The 17,295-nt window shown below is 52.5% G+C and overlaps 6 protein-coding genes across 6 annotated transcripts; 3 read left to right on the top strand and 3 right to left on the bottom strand.

Annotated features, from left to right (window-relative positions):
* Positions 1–669: 669 nt before the first annotated feature.
* Positions 670–2,627, bottom strand: KVR01_001780 (uncharacterized protein; the record flags this gene model as incomplete). The annotated part of the gene is made up of 1 exon (XM_044785266.1): positions 670–2,627. Exon 1 carries the CDS (start codon positions 2,536–2,538, stop codon positions 670–672), a length of 1,869 nt encoding a protein of 622 aa, XP_044649735.1. The 5' UTR covers positions 2,539–2,627.
* A 1,861-nt stretch (positions 2,628–4,488) lies between these two features.
* KVR01_001433 (uncharacterized protein) lies at positions 4,489–5,873 on the bottom strand. The gene has a single exon (XM_044789145.1). It carries the CDS (start codon positions 5,677–5,679, stop codon positions 4,609–4,611), a length of 1,071 nt encoding a protein of 356 aa, XP_044649388.1. The 5' UTR covers positions 5,680–5,873; the 3' UTR covers positions 4,489–4,608.
* Positions 5,874–9,098: 3,225 nt separating this feature from the next.
* KVR01_001355 (uncharacterized protein) lies at positions 9,099–9,946 on the top strand (the record flags this gene model as incomplete). Its single annotated transcript, XM_044785985.1, has 2 exons — positions 9,099–9,527; positions 9,593–9,946. The coding sequence occupies 2 exons, from the start codon at positions 9,099–9,101 to the stop codon at positions 9,944–9,946; spliced, it is 783 nt and encodes a 260-aa protein (XP_044649310.1).
* Positions 9,947–11,453: 1,507 nt separating this feature from the next.
* KVR01_001563 (uncharacterized protein) lies at positions 11,454–13,546 on the top strand (the record flags this gene model as incomplete). The annotated part of the gene is made up of 5 exons (XM_044794450.1): positions 11,454–11,610; positions 11,682–11,977; positions 12,030–12,156; positions 12,208–12,678; positions 12,744–13,546. The coding sequence occupies 5 exons, from the start codon at positions 11,454–11,456 to the stop codon at positions 13,544–13,546; spliced, it is 1,854 nt and encodes a 617-aa protein (XP_044649518.1).
* A 282-nt stretch (positions 13,547–13,828) lies between these two features.
* Positions 13,829–15,181, top strand: KVR01_001801 (uncharacterized protein). The gene has a single exon (XM_044783551.1). It carries the CDS (start codon positions 14,014–14,016, stop codon positions 14,395–14,397), a length of 384 nt encoding a protein of 127 aa, XP_044649756.1. The 5' UTR covers positions 13,829–14,013; the 3' UTR covers positions 14,398–15,181.
* A 914-nt stretch (positions 15,182–16,095) lies between these two features.
* On the bottom strand, positions 16,096–16,470 carry KVR01_001810 (uncharacterized protein; the record flags this gene model as incomplete). Its single annotated transcript, XM_044784463.1, has 1 exon — positions 16,096–16,470. One exon carries the CDS (start codon positions 16,468–16,470, stop codon positions 16,096–16,098), a length of 375 nt encoding a protein of 124 aa, XP_044649765.1.
* Between the last annotated feature and the right edge of the window lie 825 nt (positions 16,471–17,295).

Here is a 17,295-nt window from a genome sequence, read left to right as displayed (position 1 = left end):
CGGTGTTCCGGTGACGACTCGAATATCAAGTACTAAAAGCTCGGAAGGTATTAAAATGCAGCACTTGAGAAAATTCCGGTCCAGAATTCGAACTGCTTTCTACTAGTAGCGTGCAAAGACCTCACTGTACCCAGAATTCCCGGGATTGGTTATAGGGGCATTTCTGGACGGAGCATCCCCGAGAAAGCCCTTGGCCCTTTCTCTTGTACCTGGAAAAGGGGTCTGGTAGAGGGGCTCAAAATACCGGGTCTATGCAAGGGAGAATTACTGGATCCGGACGTTCCGGCGTCTCTTATTCTCACACACTGTCCCACTTCCAGGCTCAGGGCCGAGTGTCTCAGGTGGCAAATCTCCATTTCAACCTGGAAGGAAGCAAGTCATGCAACTTCTTGCGATCCTTACGTGGCAACTATGTCGCAAAGCAACTTCGAAAATATAGCGTGCTGTCCGCTTTCACTAGATCACTAAACCCATTCTGGCACAAACAATCGATGCGTGTGATATGCGGAATATACAGGACAGTGTCTGGCTCGAATACTCTCAACTATTATGCAATCGCTATGATGCTATTTCTGAACCACAATACTTCTAAAATGAACTTTTACAAGGCTGTCTGCCCTATTGCAGTGATTTTATTTCACCACGCTTCATCCACTTGTCATATGTATATTAGACAAGAGCAAGCTTACTCCTGGCCCTGAGCTTGGGACCGAACTTGAACATGACGAAGGGGATGAGACTCAGTCCAGTTGAGATCAGAGCCAGAATCAGGCCAGCATACTGTGATCCGACGTTGTGGAAGAACTGCGTCGAGAACAGCGGGGTGACGGCGCCAAGAGTGTTGCGCATCAGACCTTGCCCAGCGATAGCCGAGGAGGCACTTGGTCCGTAGCAGTCGGCAGTGTAACTATACGTCGACTCGAAGACGAAGTAAATACCGAAGGCGATGGGTGCCAGGCCGATGGCCGGGCCTACCCACGAGAGGGAGGCATATTGGGTGAAACTGTAGATGAACAGACCGATTGGCAGCCAGATGGCGCCATACATTGCGCCGTAGAGACGGGCCTCGGGGGTGACCGTGACCTTGGGGTCGGCGCTGAGTTTGTCATACTTGCGCATCTGAAAGTGGTGGGCACCCCAAGCCAGGGTGGTGCCAATGCAGAGACTAATGTATGGCAGACCGCTGACACCCTCGGACCAGCCACGCTTCTCAGTGAATGTGATGGGGATGACGGACAGGAACATGAAGGTCACGCCCCAGCAAAAGGCGATCCAGAGGCCGAAGGAGAACACCACGGGCTCGGTGACAAGCATGTGGATGGCCTTGACGGACGAGGCCTTCAGCATGGACTTGATATCGGGCGTGTAGATGTCGCCCTCAGCCACGTAACGCTCGTCCCCAGTCGCCTTGCGCAGGGCGACGGCTCGCTTGTGCAGCTCGACGCCGCCTCGGGTCTCGGGGAAGAAGATGAAGATGCAGATCAGGAGAGGCACGTTGGCCAGGCCCTGGATACCCTCAATCCAGCGCCAACCGATGGCCTGGTCGATGAAGCCAGCGTAGATTGGTGCAGCAACGGTACCGAAGATGGCAATCCATGAGAATAGTGCCATGGGTCGGGAACGCTCGTGAGGGAGGTACATGTCATCGAATGTACCACCGACGAGAATGGTTCCAACACAGCCGAAGAGACCGAGCAGGAGTCGGAGCCCGATGATAGTACCGATATCCTTGGCGAGAGCCAGACCGATGAAGAGGAGGGTGAAACAGAGGAATGCGCCAGCGTAGACGATTTTCCGGCCGACAAGCTCACAGAATGGCGCGAGCACCATGGGAGCGAGAGCACAAGCGAAGTTGAAAGTGAACAGACCAAGCTGGCCAACCTCCTGCGATGCGTTCAGGTCCTTGACCATGCTTCCGATACCAGAGCTGTATGCAGTTGTAGCAAGACCGATGAAAAGAGTCATGAGACAAAGCATGGTTGTGATAAAGCTCTTGTAAGCTGGCTTCCAGTTGTAAGGATTCTGATTGTCGCCGGTAGCATATTCGAGGACGATATACTCTTTGTCGTTGTGGTTGACGAGCTCGGTCAACGTGAGCGGCATATCAATATCGACAGTCTTTATCGCCCCGCACTCAGGATCGATCTGCTCGTTCGACGGATCGACATATTTTCCTCCCACGATACGTCCGACCTTGGGATTTCCCTTTTCATCTCGAATCATCTCGTTCGCGTGTTCCAACACTGACAAAACATCGGGAGTGGTTTGTTCAGTCTCCACCTCGGGGGGAGGACTGCTGGGCCTAGATTTCCCATTGAGAGTTGCTGCCCGCGAAGGACCTTTGGAAGTGCCAGGTCTTGATGGAAGAGGACTACCAGGGCCTGGTGATCCGGGGTGCGACGCGTACGGGCTTCCGGGTGATGGAGATCCAGGACGAGACTGGCCAAACCTCGATCCGGCATAGGAGTTTGCCCTGGATGCAGCCAGAGATCCCGGCCTTGAAGGCGGTTGAGAGAAAGAGGGCATATAGCCAGACATGTTGAGGATTTGAGTTCCAACGCGGTCGAAATTCCAACGTTGCAAGAGAAGGGGTAAGTTGCGGAGAGGTTACTGGAGAAGTGGCTATGAGCTGGGGAAAACAACCATCTTTATTGACTCCAGGAATTCTCCAGATTACGTGAAGCCCCAGTTAACATGGACTGGCACGCAAGGAGCTTCCGGGTCGAGAGACCTGGTCTGGATCCGCCGCTATGGGATGATGTGGGATCGTGGCCTCCAGTAGCCTCACTGTGTTGGTGGCCCACCTCAGGACCGCGAGGTGGCCCCCCACGTTCCTGGTTGGCATCAGAAGAGGATAGCACGATCTCTGCAGTCAACGTCATGTTCCAGGGAGGGCGGACTTGACTGTCCATGGTGCAGTCGGCTTGCCACAATATACCGGAGCTGTTTGAGTCAGTTCAGTGCTGCGACTTGTTCTCTGCTTCAAAATCTGAACGCCACCGTCATAAACCGCTGACCAACCACGTGTTCTTGGTAACAAAAGAAGAACAAGCAACCGTCTGCTCTAACACAGTTGTTAGTATTATCGTAAAACGTGTTGGCATACTCGTAAACGGTAGGTCTGGCTTGGTGGCTTTCAGTTTCTCGTAATCACCCTCGGCAGCGAGGTACCTCACAGCTACTTGGCTGCTTGGTCAACTGCGTCGATCCGAGATAAGCATGCATGAAACGGTGAGGCAGGCCGAGCGCGAAAACATCCCAGAAAGCCCAAAAATGATGAGATTTCCTTGGAATATCAGAATTACGGTCGTGAGAAATGCGGCTCTGGTGTGGGTCCCGCAAAGGAGTCCGGCCCACGGCCCGTGGCGGGCTGCTCGGCATTCCACCGAATCCACCGCATAGTTTTGACGTGACGTTGAGCCGCTGAATTACTCGGTGGTGTTCGGGGTCCACCCACGTTTCCCTCTGAGAGGACGACGTCACTTGCGAAAAATCATCGAAGAAAACGAGTTTTACGACTGTCGAACCTGCCTAATCAACTCCTACAGGACGCGGCTTTGGGTGGTATAATTCGTCGCGTTTCGACGAGCCGGGAATAGGGAAAAGCCCGGGCACGGAGCACCCGGATCTGAGTATCTCTTGGCAAGTCAGATGCGCCTTACCGAAGTAGTAGTCGAGAAGAGCCGCAAGGCAATCTAGAACTCCACGTACGCACCAGTGCATGCTTTGCACAACTACAAGGAAGTACCTACATGGTCGAACGATTGGCGTTCAGCCGCTCCGCAAGCAGGCCTTAGCGAGTGGTCGCGAAAGGTCGATAGATCCGTGCCTGGCCTGAAGGAGCCATGGAAATTGAGATATTTTCAGCTGGAAACGGAGGCGTTGCATACACCCAATGAGAAATGTTTGTGCCCAGGATGCTGTATTGCTCGCGCTTTTGTCGCAAGGCCGAGCGCTCCTTGTCCTCGACCACCGTAATGAGCCCCTAACTTCAACCGCCTCGCCGTTTTGACCGTGTTTACACGCCTTCCTAATGCCACCCACTGTACTCCGTATCTCCAGATGTGTCCCAGACTTTCTCTCCTCCCACATTTTGTCCCTTTGTCCGAGGTCTCCCCCATCCCGCGTTCCCCAGCTCTCCGCAAGCCAGTATGCATGCATATGCGGTTCGAACAGGTCATTGTTCGAGAAAATGCTCCCACATGGCAACCTTGGAACAGCCCACTCCGGCATCGGTCACCCTGCCCCAGAACGACCGTAGGAAACTCGTAAATCACCCCAGAACTTTGGGACATGTCGGTCCTACTAGATGCCGCTTCTCTACGATAAGCATTGGCATTAGCATTGCCGGCAAATCACGCCATCAATTTCTTGGCCAGCCCTTTTTGCAAGACTCGTAGCGGGACATCGTAGTTATTGAAAAGTTAATGCCAGTTAAGCGCGTAAGCATCGACGACGGACGAAGCATGGACGTGAAGATCTTTTGTCTGAGACTCCAATCAATCTTGCAATATCATTGTCAGATCTATTTACGCTGGTCCATTTCGAAAGAACGCATCGTGTATTTTTTCCTAGCCCATCAAAAAAGCAGATGTCTGAGTAGGACCCCTAAGCATTGGCCTCGAGTCCAACCAACTCGTTGCTCACCTTCCACAGCTTCTCCTCCCCTTCAGGATCATAGGCCCATTCAGCGTACCCAGGAGCAAGGTTGTCAATTCCATTGTTGCCCACGGTGTCCATTTTTCCGATGACACAACAATCCTCACAAAACACTCCTCCTCTGCCCTCAAGATCGCGTGCCGTGGCCGCCCAGATGGTCGTCGCGCACCCCTGCTCCGTGTTCTTCATGTAGTTCTTAACCGTCTCCAGCTCCTTGACAGACTCCATCATTTCTGGCACGTGCTTCTGCAGCGGCGTCGCGATGCCACCTGGCATGAGTGAGTAGGCGTGGATTCCCTGAGACGAATAGAGGCGCTCTATGTGATTTGCCATCCAGATGTTAGCAGTCTTGGAATTGCCATATGCTTTCCATTGTTCGTAGCTCCCGGGCTTGGCGAGGTTGATGTCGTCTAGAATGACGGGGTTGTTTTTGTGCGCAGAACTGCTGACACAGACAACACGGGATGCAAAGTCTGGCGAGGCCTTGGATCCTGCAATCAAGAGGTCCTTGAGGTTTTGAAAGAGGTAGAAGTGGGCAAGATGGTTGGTTCCAATTTGAGACTCGAAGCCGTCTTTGGTGAGCACCCGCGTAGGAACAGCCATGATCCCGGCATTGTTGATAAGGAGATTGACGCGCGACTCCCTCTTCTTGATTTCATCGGCAAAACCCTTGACGCTTGCAAGGCTCGTCAAATCCAGATCTAGTAGATGAACCTTATCTTTGGTCCGAGGGTCCTTTAGTACTGATGAGAACGCCTCTTTTGCGCGTTCAATACTGGCTCCCCTGACGCCGCCATAAACGATGCATCCCGCTGCCGCAAGAGCCTCGACTGTTGGAACTCCGATGCCTGAGGAGCAGCCCGTGACAACTGCTACTTTCTTGTCGAGGGACCCGTCGAATCTGTTCTCGTCTTTGAGGATCTGCACACCAGTTGGCCGAGCATCGCCTACGCCGCGCTGATTCTCCCGCTTGTGAACCTCTGCGTACTTGCTCGGGAGAGTGAATGGTGGGCCCGTCATGTTGGTTGAATTGTGTCTGAACCTTAGCTGTCTGTCTCGTCTTGCAATTGATTTTGTAGAATTGAAGGTGTTGTGCTTGAGACTATTCTAAGGTTTGAGTTCTAGGGTTAGCACGGAGCTTGCAAGCTTTATAGGCAGAGCGAGGCAATCCGTCAAAGACTCAGCCCTGAATGACACAGGAAGCTTCATTTTTTTTGCCAGTGATGTCCTGCACGTCATACGGGCTTTGGTTCGGATTTAAGGATGGATCTGGTAGGCTTGCAGGCCCAAACTTTTAACTAAGTCGTCTGACCTGTGCAGGCTGTGCGACGACTTACGGGCACACCGGCGAACCCGGCCAATCCGTGAAACTCACATGTGCAATAAGGTTGGCTTGCTGTCTGAGAAAAACGAAGTTGCGCCCCCCCCCCGGTTAAATAACCCCTGTTCAAAAAGTTAAACCAATCTCTTAACTCCCTTTTAAAATATACTTCTTTTAATAACTCTCTTTATACTTAACTTAAAAATATATAAAAAACACTTTTATAATCCTTATAAATATCTTTATAAATATAAATTTTTAAAATAATTTTTATTTAAAGTCTTTATATTACTAAAGTTAGAGGTTAATTATTAATAGAACTAACTAATAAGTCTATGCACTTTCTTATTTTATTAACTTAATAGCCTCTATACCTTTTATAATATAAGCTTATAATAAATATTTTAAAAATATATTTATATAAAAATTTTAATAAGGATTATAAATATATTTTTTATATATTTTTAAATTAAGTATTAAAAGAGTTATTAAAAGAAAATTACTCTTAAAAGAGAGTTAAGAGATTAGTTTAACTTTTGAACAGGGGTAATTTAGCCGGGGGGGGGGGCGCAACTTCGTTTTTCTCAGACAGTGGCATGTGCGGCCGCTGCGGGCGGCTGCGGGCGCGTTTCCGCCCGCGCCGGCCGGAGTTAATGCATCCTGCGTTGAGCCAATCCTCAAAGTCCTGTTATGTCCTCAGCCTTGCATTGATGGTTTGTGATTTACAATCAGCCTACGTAGGGTATATGGGCAAACAACATGTGTTCCTGAAGTCCGTTACATTAATTACGTTCCGGTCTATCCTCGGATCTGTGAAACCCTCAAAAGCCCGAATCGTTTGTAGACGTGTGATGAGACTGAAACCTCCGGATATGAGGCTTCACGCCAGACACTCCACCACATACGGCCATAGATACAGGAAAATACGGGATCCCGTCTGCTCTCCCTTAGTCAAGTCTGTAATCGCTGGATTAGTAGTTGGGTCGGTGACGACCAGCGAATACCCGGTGCTGTATGTTTTGTCTTTTTGCCCGTTCTTCCAAGAACTTGAAGTAATTGTGGCTGCAGCTAATCTACTCATTACTTGTTTTGATTATACGATTTGGTAGTATAGACAGCAAATTTTCTCCTTTCTGCATACATGTGATGCCTCCCACCTACTTAGGACCTAGGAACTTACATATGTAGCCTTGTCTGAGCGGCAAGAGGCTGCGGCCACATGCCCAGTCTTCTTACACTCGTATCAGCATTGTGTGCGTATTCTTCTTTTCCAAAAAAGGAAGAAAGAAAAAGACACGTCAGCCTTGATCGTTGACCACTGTGTGATGGTGACGCCGCAGCAGATCGTGCATAACCTGTTGCCAACCCGGCGGCTGGATCCAGCTCCTCGAGATGGACGTGACTGGAACTGTGCGCGATCCTGCTATGCGTGAGCCACCGCCGGCGCCGGTACCGAGTAGATTTATGGTAAGAATATGCCCCGGACGGCTGGTTTCGGGAAGAGGACTTCGAAACCGTCCAATATGAGCGAAACGACCTCGACGTCGGCGCCAACGTCTTACTAGCCTTCACAGGAGGTGTAGGCAATGCTCGAAAATTTTCAAGTCCTCTGAGGCATCTTCATGTTACCGGCTGCTAATTTTGTTTTAAACGTAGTAGCGAAGCCTGAAATTCCTTCGCCACTTTCAGAGTCCCTAGCTAAATTGCCTGAGAAAGCCGAGGAAGAATCCGTAATGAAACAAGACAGTGCATTTCCTCTGGTGTCTGCCTTTGCTCAACGGCCAGCTACTGAATAATCTGCATAGAATAAAAAATACACTGGAAAATGAGCTGAGAAGGCGTTCATATAGTTAAACTTAATGAGCCATTTATAGCCGCAGTAACTTAATAGTATATATAGTCCGGTCATGAGCTTGCCCACCTCGCAATACTTGCACAATTTTCAGCTGTCATTCATTGGGAAGTTATATGCTGGGATCACGTACTCTGTACTGACAATGTGATCGATGAGAGATAGGAAACCTTAGATGAATAGCCCCTGACGGGGCCCTGGGAACTGTTCGTCTAACTAGGTCCCGAGGTCTGGAATGAAATGTCACCATTAAGTAAATGTTCCTTTCACATTGGAGTTTGTTGTTAAACTCGTATGTACATTTGTATATGGATTCTCACATGGAAACTTATGTGAAGCCTTCCATAAACTTTGCTATTATGCGGCACTTTTCTCAGCTCTGGCCTACTCATGCGGAGCCTTAAACGGCACTAGCCCTCAAAAATCGAGACAGGCCACCGGGTCGGGACACAAGTTGGGAAGATGAAGACCAAAGAAACCATCGTAAACATTGCGAGCCCGGGGTAGGTAAGCAGTGCCGATACTGAAAATCACGGTCGAGTCTGGTTTGAAGGCCGATCATGGTGCCAAACTTCCGAAAATCGAGTTGATCATCTGTATACCTAGGTATGGAGTTGATCGGATGACCTTAAACAGCATACTCGAAACCGCCAGACTTGTCAACATTGGCTACTCCTGTGTATTGTTGGGACTGTACCGCACGGTGCTGGCACTCCGTGTTTGACTTCTTTCCTTTTCTCTTGTGTATCCTTCTCTGCATCTCCTGCCCTACTATTTCCCTTCCATTGGGAACTATTATTGCATCTGCCGAGTAGTAAGCGCGTGTTATACAGCTCCATGGTCTCATCGGTGCCGCTCTTTTAGGCCCAACAGCTGTGATGGTGCATATGCGCTCAGTACAACCTTGGAATGCACCAATCACCAAACTAACCAGTCCCCGCTAACAACCAACAAGAATGAATCCGCGTGCTTGTTGGTTTGCGAAAATTGAAGTCTAGATTGTGCTACAGCTGTATCCTCTCAGCTCCTGCGCTGCTGCAAGGGTTTGTTGTTACCATGCAGCGCCGCAGCACGCGAATCCCACCTACACGACCCTGCCCAGGTGGTAATGCTTCTCACTGCAGGTGAAGTGATGAGACCCCGCCTACAATTAGAAAATCACCCCCAGCTTTGGTATTTAGAATCCATTGCTCATCATCTTTCCCCGGTCTGCTTCTGTGCATCTAGTCAAATCTTCTTCATTACAATCCTCAACTACGTATGAGAATGTCTTCTCCAACGCTCCCTACACTGGTCCTCGTACCGGGCGCATTCGGCACGCCCGCAGGATATGGCAAGCTGTTGCCTCATTTTGAGCAGGCCGGACTGAAGACTGCCCCTGGACCATATCCAAGCTGCAATCCAGCCGATCCCACGTCTGCGACAGCCTCGGAAGACATTAAGTCTCTCCGACAGAAGGTTCTCCTCCCTCTAATCGAAGAACAGGGAAAGGACATCGTCATCCTGGCTCACTCGTATGGAGGTGTCGTAGCAGGAGGGGCTGCCAAGGGTCTTGACAAAGCAACGCGCAAGGGCCAGGGCCATGCCTCCGGCGTAGTCGGGTTGATCTACGTGGCCGGGAATATCACGCTGGAAAATGAGTCTCTTTCTGATGCTGTCGGAGGTACCTATCCTCCATTCATCAAATTGGACAAGGTATCTCAAGTCCATCCCTCGTTTCTGCTTCAAGCAAGAGCATCCTACTAATCCGGATTCCTCAGCCCTCGAAGGGTCTGGCTCTCATCGAGCCGGCCATGGAAATACTCTACAATGACTGCGCCCCAGCACAGAGCACAGAGCTAGAAAGCCGCATGCTCCCTCACGCCAACCTCGCGTTCGAGACCAAGGCTTCGGCGCCAGCTTGGGCCGACAGTGGTTTCGACGGGAAGAGAGTTTATGTGCGCACTCTGTTGGACTGCTGTAACCCGTCAGTGCTGCAGGATATGTGGTTGGAGAAGACCAAGGTCAGCTGGGAGGTAGTTGACTTCCGGACCGGGCACATGCCGTTCGAGAGCCAGCCTCAGCAGCTGGCTGCGCAGATCATCAAGTCGGTCAAGGGTTTTGTGGCGGCGTGATAGCTCATGCTCTATAATTTCCTGTCTCTCACGGTACTTGTTCCGTATGAAGACGGGAACTGGGCTTTCATTTTAAACGGAAGTACGACTTGGAACCTTGGCAGGCACCAGAGCATTTCGAGCAACTTGCAACATGGCTGATAGCTGTGTTCTCCAATGCTGCCACACATCCACAAGCCTCTCATCAGGTATTGGTTTGCGCATGCATCAGATGGCTGGCCAAATGGAGGCCCATCTTTCCATATTTGTTTTGATTGTCCAGCACCAATGGGGCGACCTCGTGAGATCGACTGTCTGATATCGATATTTACGTTCGAACTGGTAACACTTGGTTACACAGTCTATGAGAAACGATCGCACATTGTCGCAACTTGGTCACGGTCCATATCGCCACTTATGCGGGTCAGAAATTGCCAGAGTAGCCAGTGGAAAGACTGACAGCACAATGCCAAGATTTCTGCCTCATGATCCGGTAAAAGCCCCACCGTTGGGGCTAGTTCACAAAAAATATCTGTCCGCTCTGGCGGTGGCTGGCGCATATCTGTTCATGTCGAGAATATGTAGAAGCATTTGGACTTTTAAGGATACCCACCGCGGCAGATATGGTGTAAGACGACCTGCATGAGTAGCTCTCACTCGCCTTGGCGAATCTCGCTTCGGGCCCAGTGCCTCCAGGCTGCAGCCAAAAGAAATGTGGCAAAACGATGCCGCTGCGGCGGGTCGGGTGTGCGTCCCCAAGAAGTGCTGCCGAGTCTATTCCATATCCGAGCACTCGGCCCGCCTGAAGGATTCTCGCTTCGTTTAGCTGGCGCATGGGAGTTTATACTGGCCCAATAGGACGCGCTCACCGCTGCGAAATACGCCCTCCCCAGATAGTACTCTGATTCGAGTCGCATTCGGCTGCACTTGAGCGGAGAGAGCAGATGCAACTCGGGACGTGAGGTGCATGTTGCATGAAGGACAAAATGATGAAGAATGTGTCATATGCAGCGGTGCTTAGTTACGGCTTGTACCACGTGCTGGGTGGCCTTCTAGAACTTTTTCTTTGACCCTTTCCGGCTCAACGGTTTCCAAGTTCTGCGCTCCAGTTGCAAAGCAACACAGAATGCATGGCATAACTACCTAGGTACCTAGCTGCATATGCTGGGGACACGGCGGGGGCTAGTCGTCAGGGGACCAGCCAAGATCAGCCAAAGAGCTTGCATGCCCAGGTGGAAAATTGTTCGCCGAAGACATGGCCCGATTACAAGCTATGCACGTCGTACAGCGATAATGGTGAAGTTCCGCCTGCAGACCGAGGTCTCGGACCTGGCCCGCTCTTACTGCTGTAATGGTGGGGTCAAGAAATATCTATATAACGTGAAGCACACGATGTAGATTGCCACCCACCAGAGCGCCTGCTAGGACTACTCTGATCACGACCTCTTACCCTTTCTTAGTCTGGTGTCCTCACAGTCCGTTGTCGTTCTTGCAAAGCCTCTATCTCAAGCCTTCGGCATCGCACGAGATGGTCAGGTTACTTTCCCTGGGCGCTGTGTCGGTCTCCGCCGCTCTTGCGGCCGGAGCGCCCATCGAAAAGGCGGACGCCGAGTACGACTACGTGATCGTGGGAGGAGGTCTCACTGGCCTCGTCGCCGCGGCACGTCTGTCCGAGGACGCTGATGGTAAGATGACTCCAACACTGAGACATGTGGTCATGCCAGTACTTCCACCGAGACATTCTGACCTGTGACAGTTTCGGTTCTGGTTCTGGATTATGGCACCTTTGACCGCAGCAACAAGACGCAAATCCCGTACTACGCCACGGTGATCAGCACGTCCGGGCCAAGCAATCTGCGCGATATCCCTTCTGTCCCAGAGCCGGGTATGGGAAACCAGACCTTCGGCGTCAGGGTCTCGCAAGTTATCGGCGGCGGATCGCAGGTCAATGGCATGACATGGGACTATCCCTCTGTCGCCGATATCGACGCATTTGAGGCATTGGGCAACCCAGGTTGGGGTTGGGAGGGCTTAAACCCTTACATGAGAAAGGTTTGTTGTTCCGGATTCACTCCAATTGCATATGGTTAACGCCCGCTCCTAGTCCGTGACATTTACACCGCCCACGCCTGAGGTTCAAGCGACGTACAACTACTCGTACGACGTATCTGCATGGGGCCAAGATGGGCCGGCGCAAGCCAGCTATCCTGATTGGCAAGCCCCTGATTTGTGTAAGTAAGCCGAGTTCTGAGGGTGCGTCTGCAGAGGCTGACCTGTCATAGACAAGATCATCGATGGGTTCAACGAGCTTGGTCTGCCATTTGTTGAAGAGCACGCAACTGGAGAGGCCATTGGCCATTTCTGGGCCCCATCGTCCATTAATCCCGCGAACAAGACGCGTTCTTCGTCGCTGTACGCATACTATGACACGGTATCGTACCGAAGCAACCTTAAGCTTCTGCCGATGCACCAAGTCCGGGAGATTCTCTTCGAAGACAGCGCCAGCAGCGTCTCGCCGCTTGTGGCGACCGGAGTCAAGGTTCTGGACCGCTCCAATAACGATACCTTGGTGTTCTCAGCGAGGAAGGAGGTTGTCCTCGCGGCGGGCGGCGTCTTCACCCCTCAGTTGCTCCAGTGGAGTGGTATTGGTCCCAAGGAGGTCCTCGAGGCAGCTGGCATTGAGACCAAGATTGACTTCCCCGCCGTCGGGAGCAACTTCCAAGACCACCCTGTGGGCTACATTAGCTGGACAGGTAAGCTCCTGCCGAGACTGGACCCGAATCAGGGGCAGAACAAAAAGGCTGACGACCAGATCCAGTGAAGAACAGCTTCCCCGGTCCCTCAGAGCCATCCACCAACCAGACTTTCTTCAACGAGGCCTACGACCTCTACCACCAGAACAACACCGGGCCCCTGACCAAGGCACAAGCCACCTACATCGCCTTCCCCTCCCTGGAGATGCTCACCAGCGGCGCCGAGTCTCTGGTGGACGCGCTCGAGGCCCAAGACCCCAGCGCCCACCTGCCGGCCATCTACGCAGGCAACGCCGACCTCCAGGCCGGGTTCGAGCACCAGCGCACCATCCTGGCCGCCGACCACCGCGCGGGCACGGTCGCGGCAGCCGAGCTCCCCGCGGCAGGGGGCGGGTTCGTGGCGACCGCTGTGATGAAGCCGATGTCGCGCGGGACAGTTCATCTTGACTCGGCGGACCCGTACGGGGTGCCGCTGGTGCTGCACAACGCGCTGACGAACCCGTTCGACCGGTCGGTGCTGCTCGCGGGCGTCGAGTACACGCGCCGGCTGTTTGGCACCGAGGCCACGGCGGACATGGAGCCCGTCGAGGCCGTCCCCGGGGCGGGCGCGACGACGGCGGACGCTGTGATCGATTCGCTGCTAGCTGCCGGCCTGCTTAACCCTACCTTTGCCCACCCCAGCTGCAGCTGCCCCATGATGCCACGCAACAAGGGCGGAGTGGTGGACCCCGAGCTGAGGGTCTACGGGACGCAGCGGCTGAGCATCATCGACGCGAGCATCCTGCCGCTCATCCCCGCCGCGCACCTGCAGGCCACCATGTATGCTGTTGCTGAGAAGGCCAGTGATATTATCAAGAGCAGGGCGTGATGAGACAGATGGATGAATATTATTAATACATGCCTGTTTCGAAAAGTTGAAAGCTGCGTGTCAATTTGGTCATGTCGGAAATGGAGAGACCATGTCAGGTCCCAAGGCTCCTGAACGGTGCCTGAGAAACGTCCTTTCTAGAAGCCCCTGGACGTTCTTCCCCAATTGCGTCAGCCACCAACGCCCCAAATTCCAGGGACCGTCTGGGCTGACTAATTGTAAACGGGACCCCTCCACGGGCCTTGATAAGATAAGAGCTTCCCACTTCAACCCGCGCCCCCAGCGATTCGAGATCGCAAGCACATCATCCCGACCAAACCTTGCCAAACCCTGCCAAAGCCGTCGAACTCCGTAAAGCTATTTCTTAAGATTTAAAACAAACCGTATACCTCCCACCGGTAGCGCACTACACACCAGACGATACGCCCGCTCAATCCTCTCCAAAGCATAAAACATCCGCCGCAAACATGTCGGTCAACCACATATCGAGCCCCGCCGAGTTCCAGTCGCTCCTGGACAAGACAATGTACGTCGTCACAGACTTCTACGCCGACTGGTGCGGCCCCTGCAAGGCGATAGCCCCCATGTACGAGCAGTTCGCCAAGGCTTCGACGGTTCCCGGGTACCTCGCCTTCGCCAAGGTCAACGTAGACAAAGTCCAGCAGGTCGCCGTGCAGTACGGCGTCAGTGCCATGCCCACTTTTATGTTCTTCAAAAACGGCAAGCAGGTCGCTGTCAACGGGCAGTCGCTGATACGCGGCGCCGACGTCAACAGCCTGAAGGCCGCCACCGAGAAGCTCGACAAGCTGGCTAGGCAAAAGCAGGCTGATGGGGTCAAGGTCGGGGAGTAAGAGATGGGATAGAGAGCAGCGGCGAGGCTTGGCCTGCGTGTTGGTTGGCTAGCCTGCGACCACTGCGAGCCAACAATACAGCCGACATAGCTGAATAGAGCCGTGGTCACGGAACCCGACGCAGGCAATAAACAAACGACGAGTGTTGCGTGGAGGAATAAGGCAGCAGGCCCAATAATTGGATACGTTGCGCCAGGTTGCTGTCCTTCGCGTCGTCCTGAGACCCAGGGCGCGTGGATAGAGGAGGACTATGTGGTGGATATGTCGAAGCATGAGCGATTTCAAGGCATAGCGGCTAGTGTGATTGCGAATTTGATACCAACCCCTGTGGCCTGGCAAGAAGCCGGGTCATGTGGCAGTCCAAGACCTTATTTGACTCCTTCGACGTCGGAACACACAAGAGCCCTGTACCCAGATCACGAATTCAGTGCCCACAGAGGGCCTGTCGCCGAGGCCACGGCAGAAATATTCATGCCGGCGTGTCAAGGACCGCACAAAAACCTACTCAAGGGCTAGGCTCAAAGCGCGACGCGACACATTGTCCCAACAAACCCAACAGTCGTGGTTCTGACACTGTGAGCATCTCGTATGGATGCTAGCCAGCTCATTTAATCACTCCAGAGCTCTTCAAAAACCGAGGCTCATTGCCCGTCTTAGAACGACAGGGAAAGCCGATTTGATGCAACGATGTCAAGGCATATTGGTATGGTGTATTTTCACATGTGTAAGATTATGGGGGAAAAAAGAAGAAAAAGGAGAGAGGGGGGGATAGAGAGAGGGATAAAGGGAGAAAGAAAAAGCATACATTTAATTTAATCCACAATGTGCGAGCACCTGGCTTCCTCTTACCACCGCGGACGCCCCATCTTGCCTTCTTGAGCTTGTCTTTTCATCGTCATCCACAGTTCCGTGTGAGTGTCCATGGCTAGAACCCACCTGCTCCAGCGCCTCCGGCCTCCCACGTGGCATGGCGTTGTGCTGGGCGGGAGCTACGCAGCGCACACAATGGAGCGGAGGCTGGTCGACGCCGTCTCTGTCGTCAGTTCGCGGCTCATCTTGCAGGCCTGGGATGATGTGCACGGTGAGATTGCCGGAACAGTGGGCAGAACGTTAGAAGTATCGTGGATCGTGACAGAATATACAGGACAATGCGTGGCACGGCTCGCTCATGCAGAGCCTAGCACCAGTAGGGGGAGGCCTTGGTCAGCCTTGGGCGCAGACTATGCCCACCTATGTATCAGGATATCATGGGTCTGCAGGGTCGTCCAGGTTGCCAGCCTGGCGGCTACTATGACTAGGATACTTTGGAAATAGGCTTATCCAATGTGGCTGCGGGAGGATTCTCGGACGTGTTTGACTGGAACTCATTTGGCTTCCCAGACTGAGTACCAAGGTAACTATCTTCATGCGTTGACATGAAACTATGAGGAGCTGCCTGTGGTTTTGCGCGCGATTTTGATGTCATTCCACCGGATGTTGCCATGAAAGAAGACGTTTTCAGTTTTGCTTGTCAACCCTTCAGTCCATTCCCAAAATCCCAGAGTTTCCATGCCCGTTGTTGCCAAAGACTGTTATCAAACCAAGACCCAGATCCTGGCGGCGCGAGCAGGCATCGCAAGACTGTCCAAAAGGGCCGTCAGCATAACCACTCGGAGTTAGAAGACATCTGGTGAGTAAAGGCAAGACCAAGTGCTCACCTTAGGCAAGAGTCCAAGACACGCCAGGGACGCGGCCAGCCCCGAGGGGGGCAAGCTCCTGGAAGACGGTCGGGGTGACGTCGATGTCGCCGGGCTTGCAGGCCTCGCAGCGGTCACGGATGACGGCGGTGACCGTCTTGCCGTTGTGAGTGACGGACGCGACCTTGCCGCAGACATCCTTGCCGTCGAAGTGGGCCGCTCCCACGGCGGCAATCCGGTCGGCGGGCTGGAAGAAACCACCGCACGCGACCTGGTTGCCGGTGTTGGGGTCGTAGTAGGTCATCTCGCCGATGGCTGGGGCAGCGGCAGGGACGAGGCCGAGGGTGGTGGCCGCGAGGAGAGTCAAGACCATGGTGATTTCGTTGATGAACATCATGTTGGCTGTGGTTCTGGTAGGTGTGTCGTGGGATATTCTCGTCTTGACGTGTTTGGATATACTGGATTGTATTTGGCGGGTTACCTCAAGTGCTCGAGCTGGGTGCAAAATCCAGGTGGGTGGAAAATGAACAGAGGTTAGAGAGTTGGATGTTCAAAGAGTAGATTTTTATATCGGAAAAAAAGACGTCTGGGGACGAGATCATTCACCGCAAACAGCCGCCGTGGACAAAATTGTTTGCACAAGGCAGTGATTCACTTCGTCATACACCCAGTAAAAATGGTTTACAAAAAAATGCAGTTCCAATAACAGTGAAAAGAAAATACAGTACGTGGGCCCGTGGCTTCAGCCTTGTGCCGCACAGACAAGGCTGGAAGGCACCGCTCCCGACGGCGCCGCTCACTAGAATCATCGACACAAGTAGCCCCCGGGCCAAGGGCTACTAGGTTCGCACCAAAGTCTCCGCACAATTGTCCCATTTCTCGTTGATGAAGTCGCATAGATACAGTGTTTCCGACTGAGGGAATGAGCCATGAGACACTGCCATAATTATCCTTACAGTGAATTGTGAAGACACATCGGTGGACCACGGAAGAAATTGGGTGCGAGAGACCAGGTCAGATCTAGGATAATGACAGGTTGATCATATGCGGTTGAGGAGGCTGACGTTGTTTCACGGGTCCTACTAAGCTGACTATCAGTACTTTAGATATTCCCTCACAGGGTAGGTACTTAGGTAACACAAACTTTACATCTTTCAACAAACGTAGCCTTCATTATAGGGATGCTGCTATGGAAAGCTGTGGTCATTAGCAGGGCCACCGC

The sequence above is a fragment of the Diaporthe batatas genome (assembly GCF_019321695.1).
Source record: "Diaporthe batatas strain CRI 302-4 chromosome Unknown Contig00002, whole genome shotgun sequence".
Classification (NCBI taxonomy): Eukaryota; Fungi; Ascomycota; class Sordariomycetes; order Diaporthales; family Diaporthaceae; genus Diaporthe; species Diaporthe batatas.
This window is presented reverse-complemented; position numbering and strand designations above follow the sequence as displayed.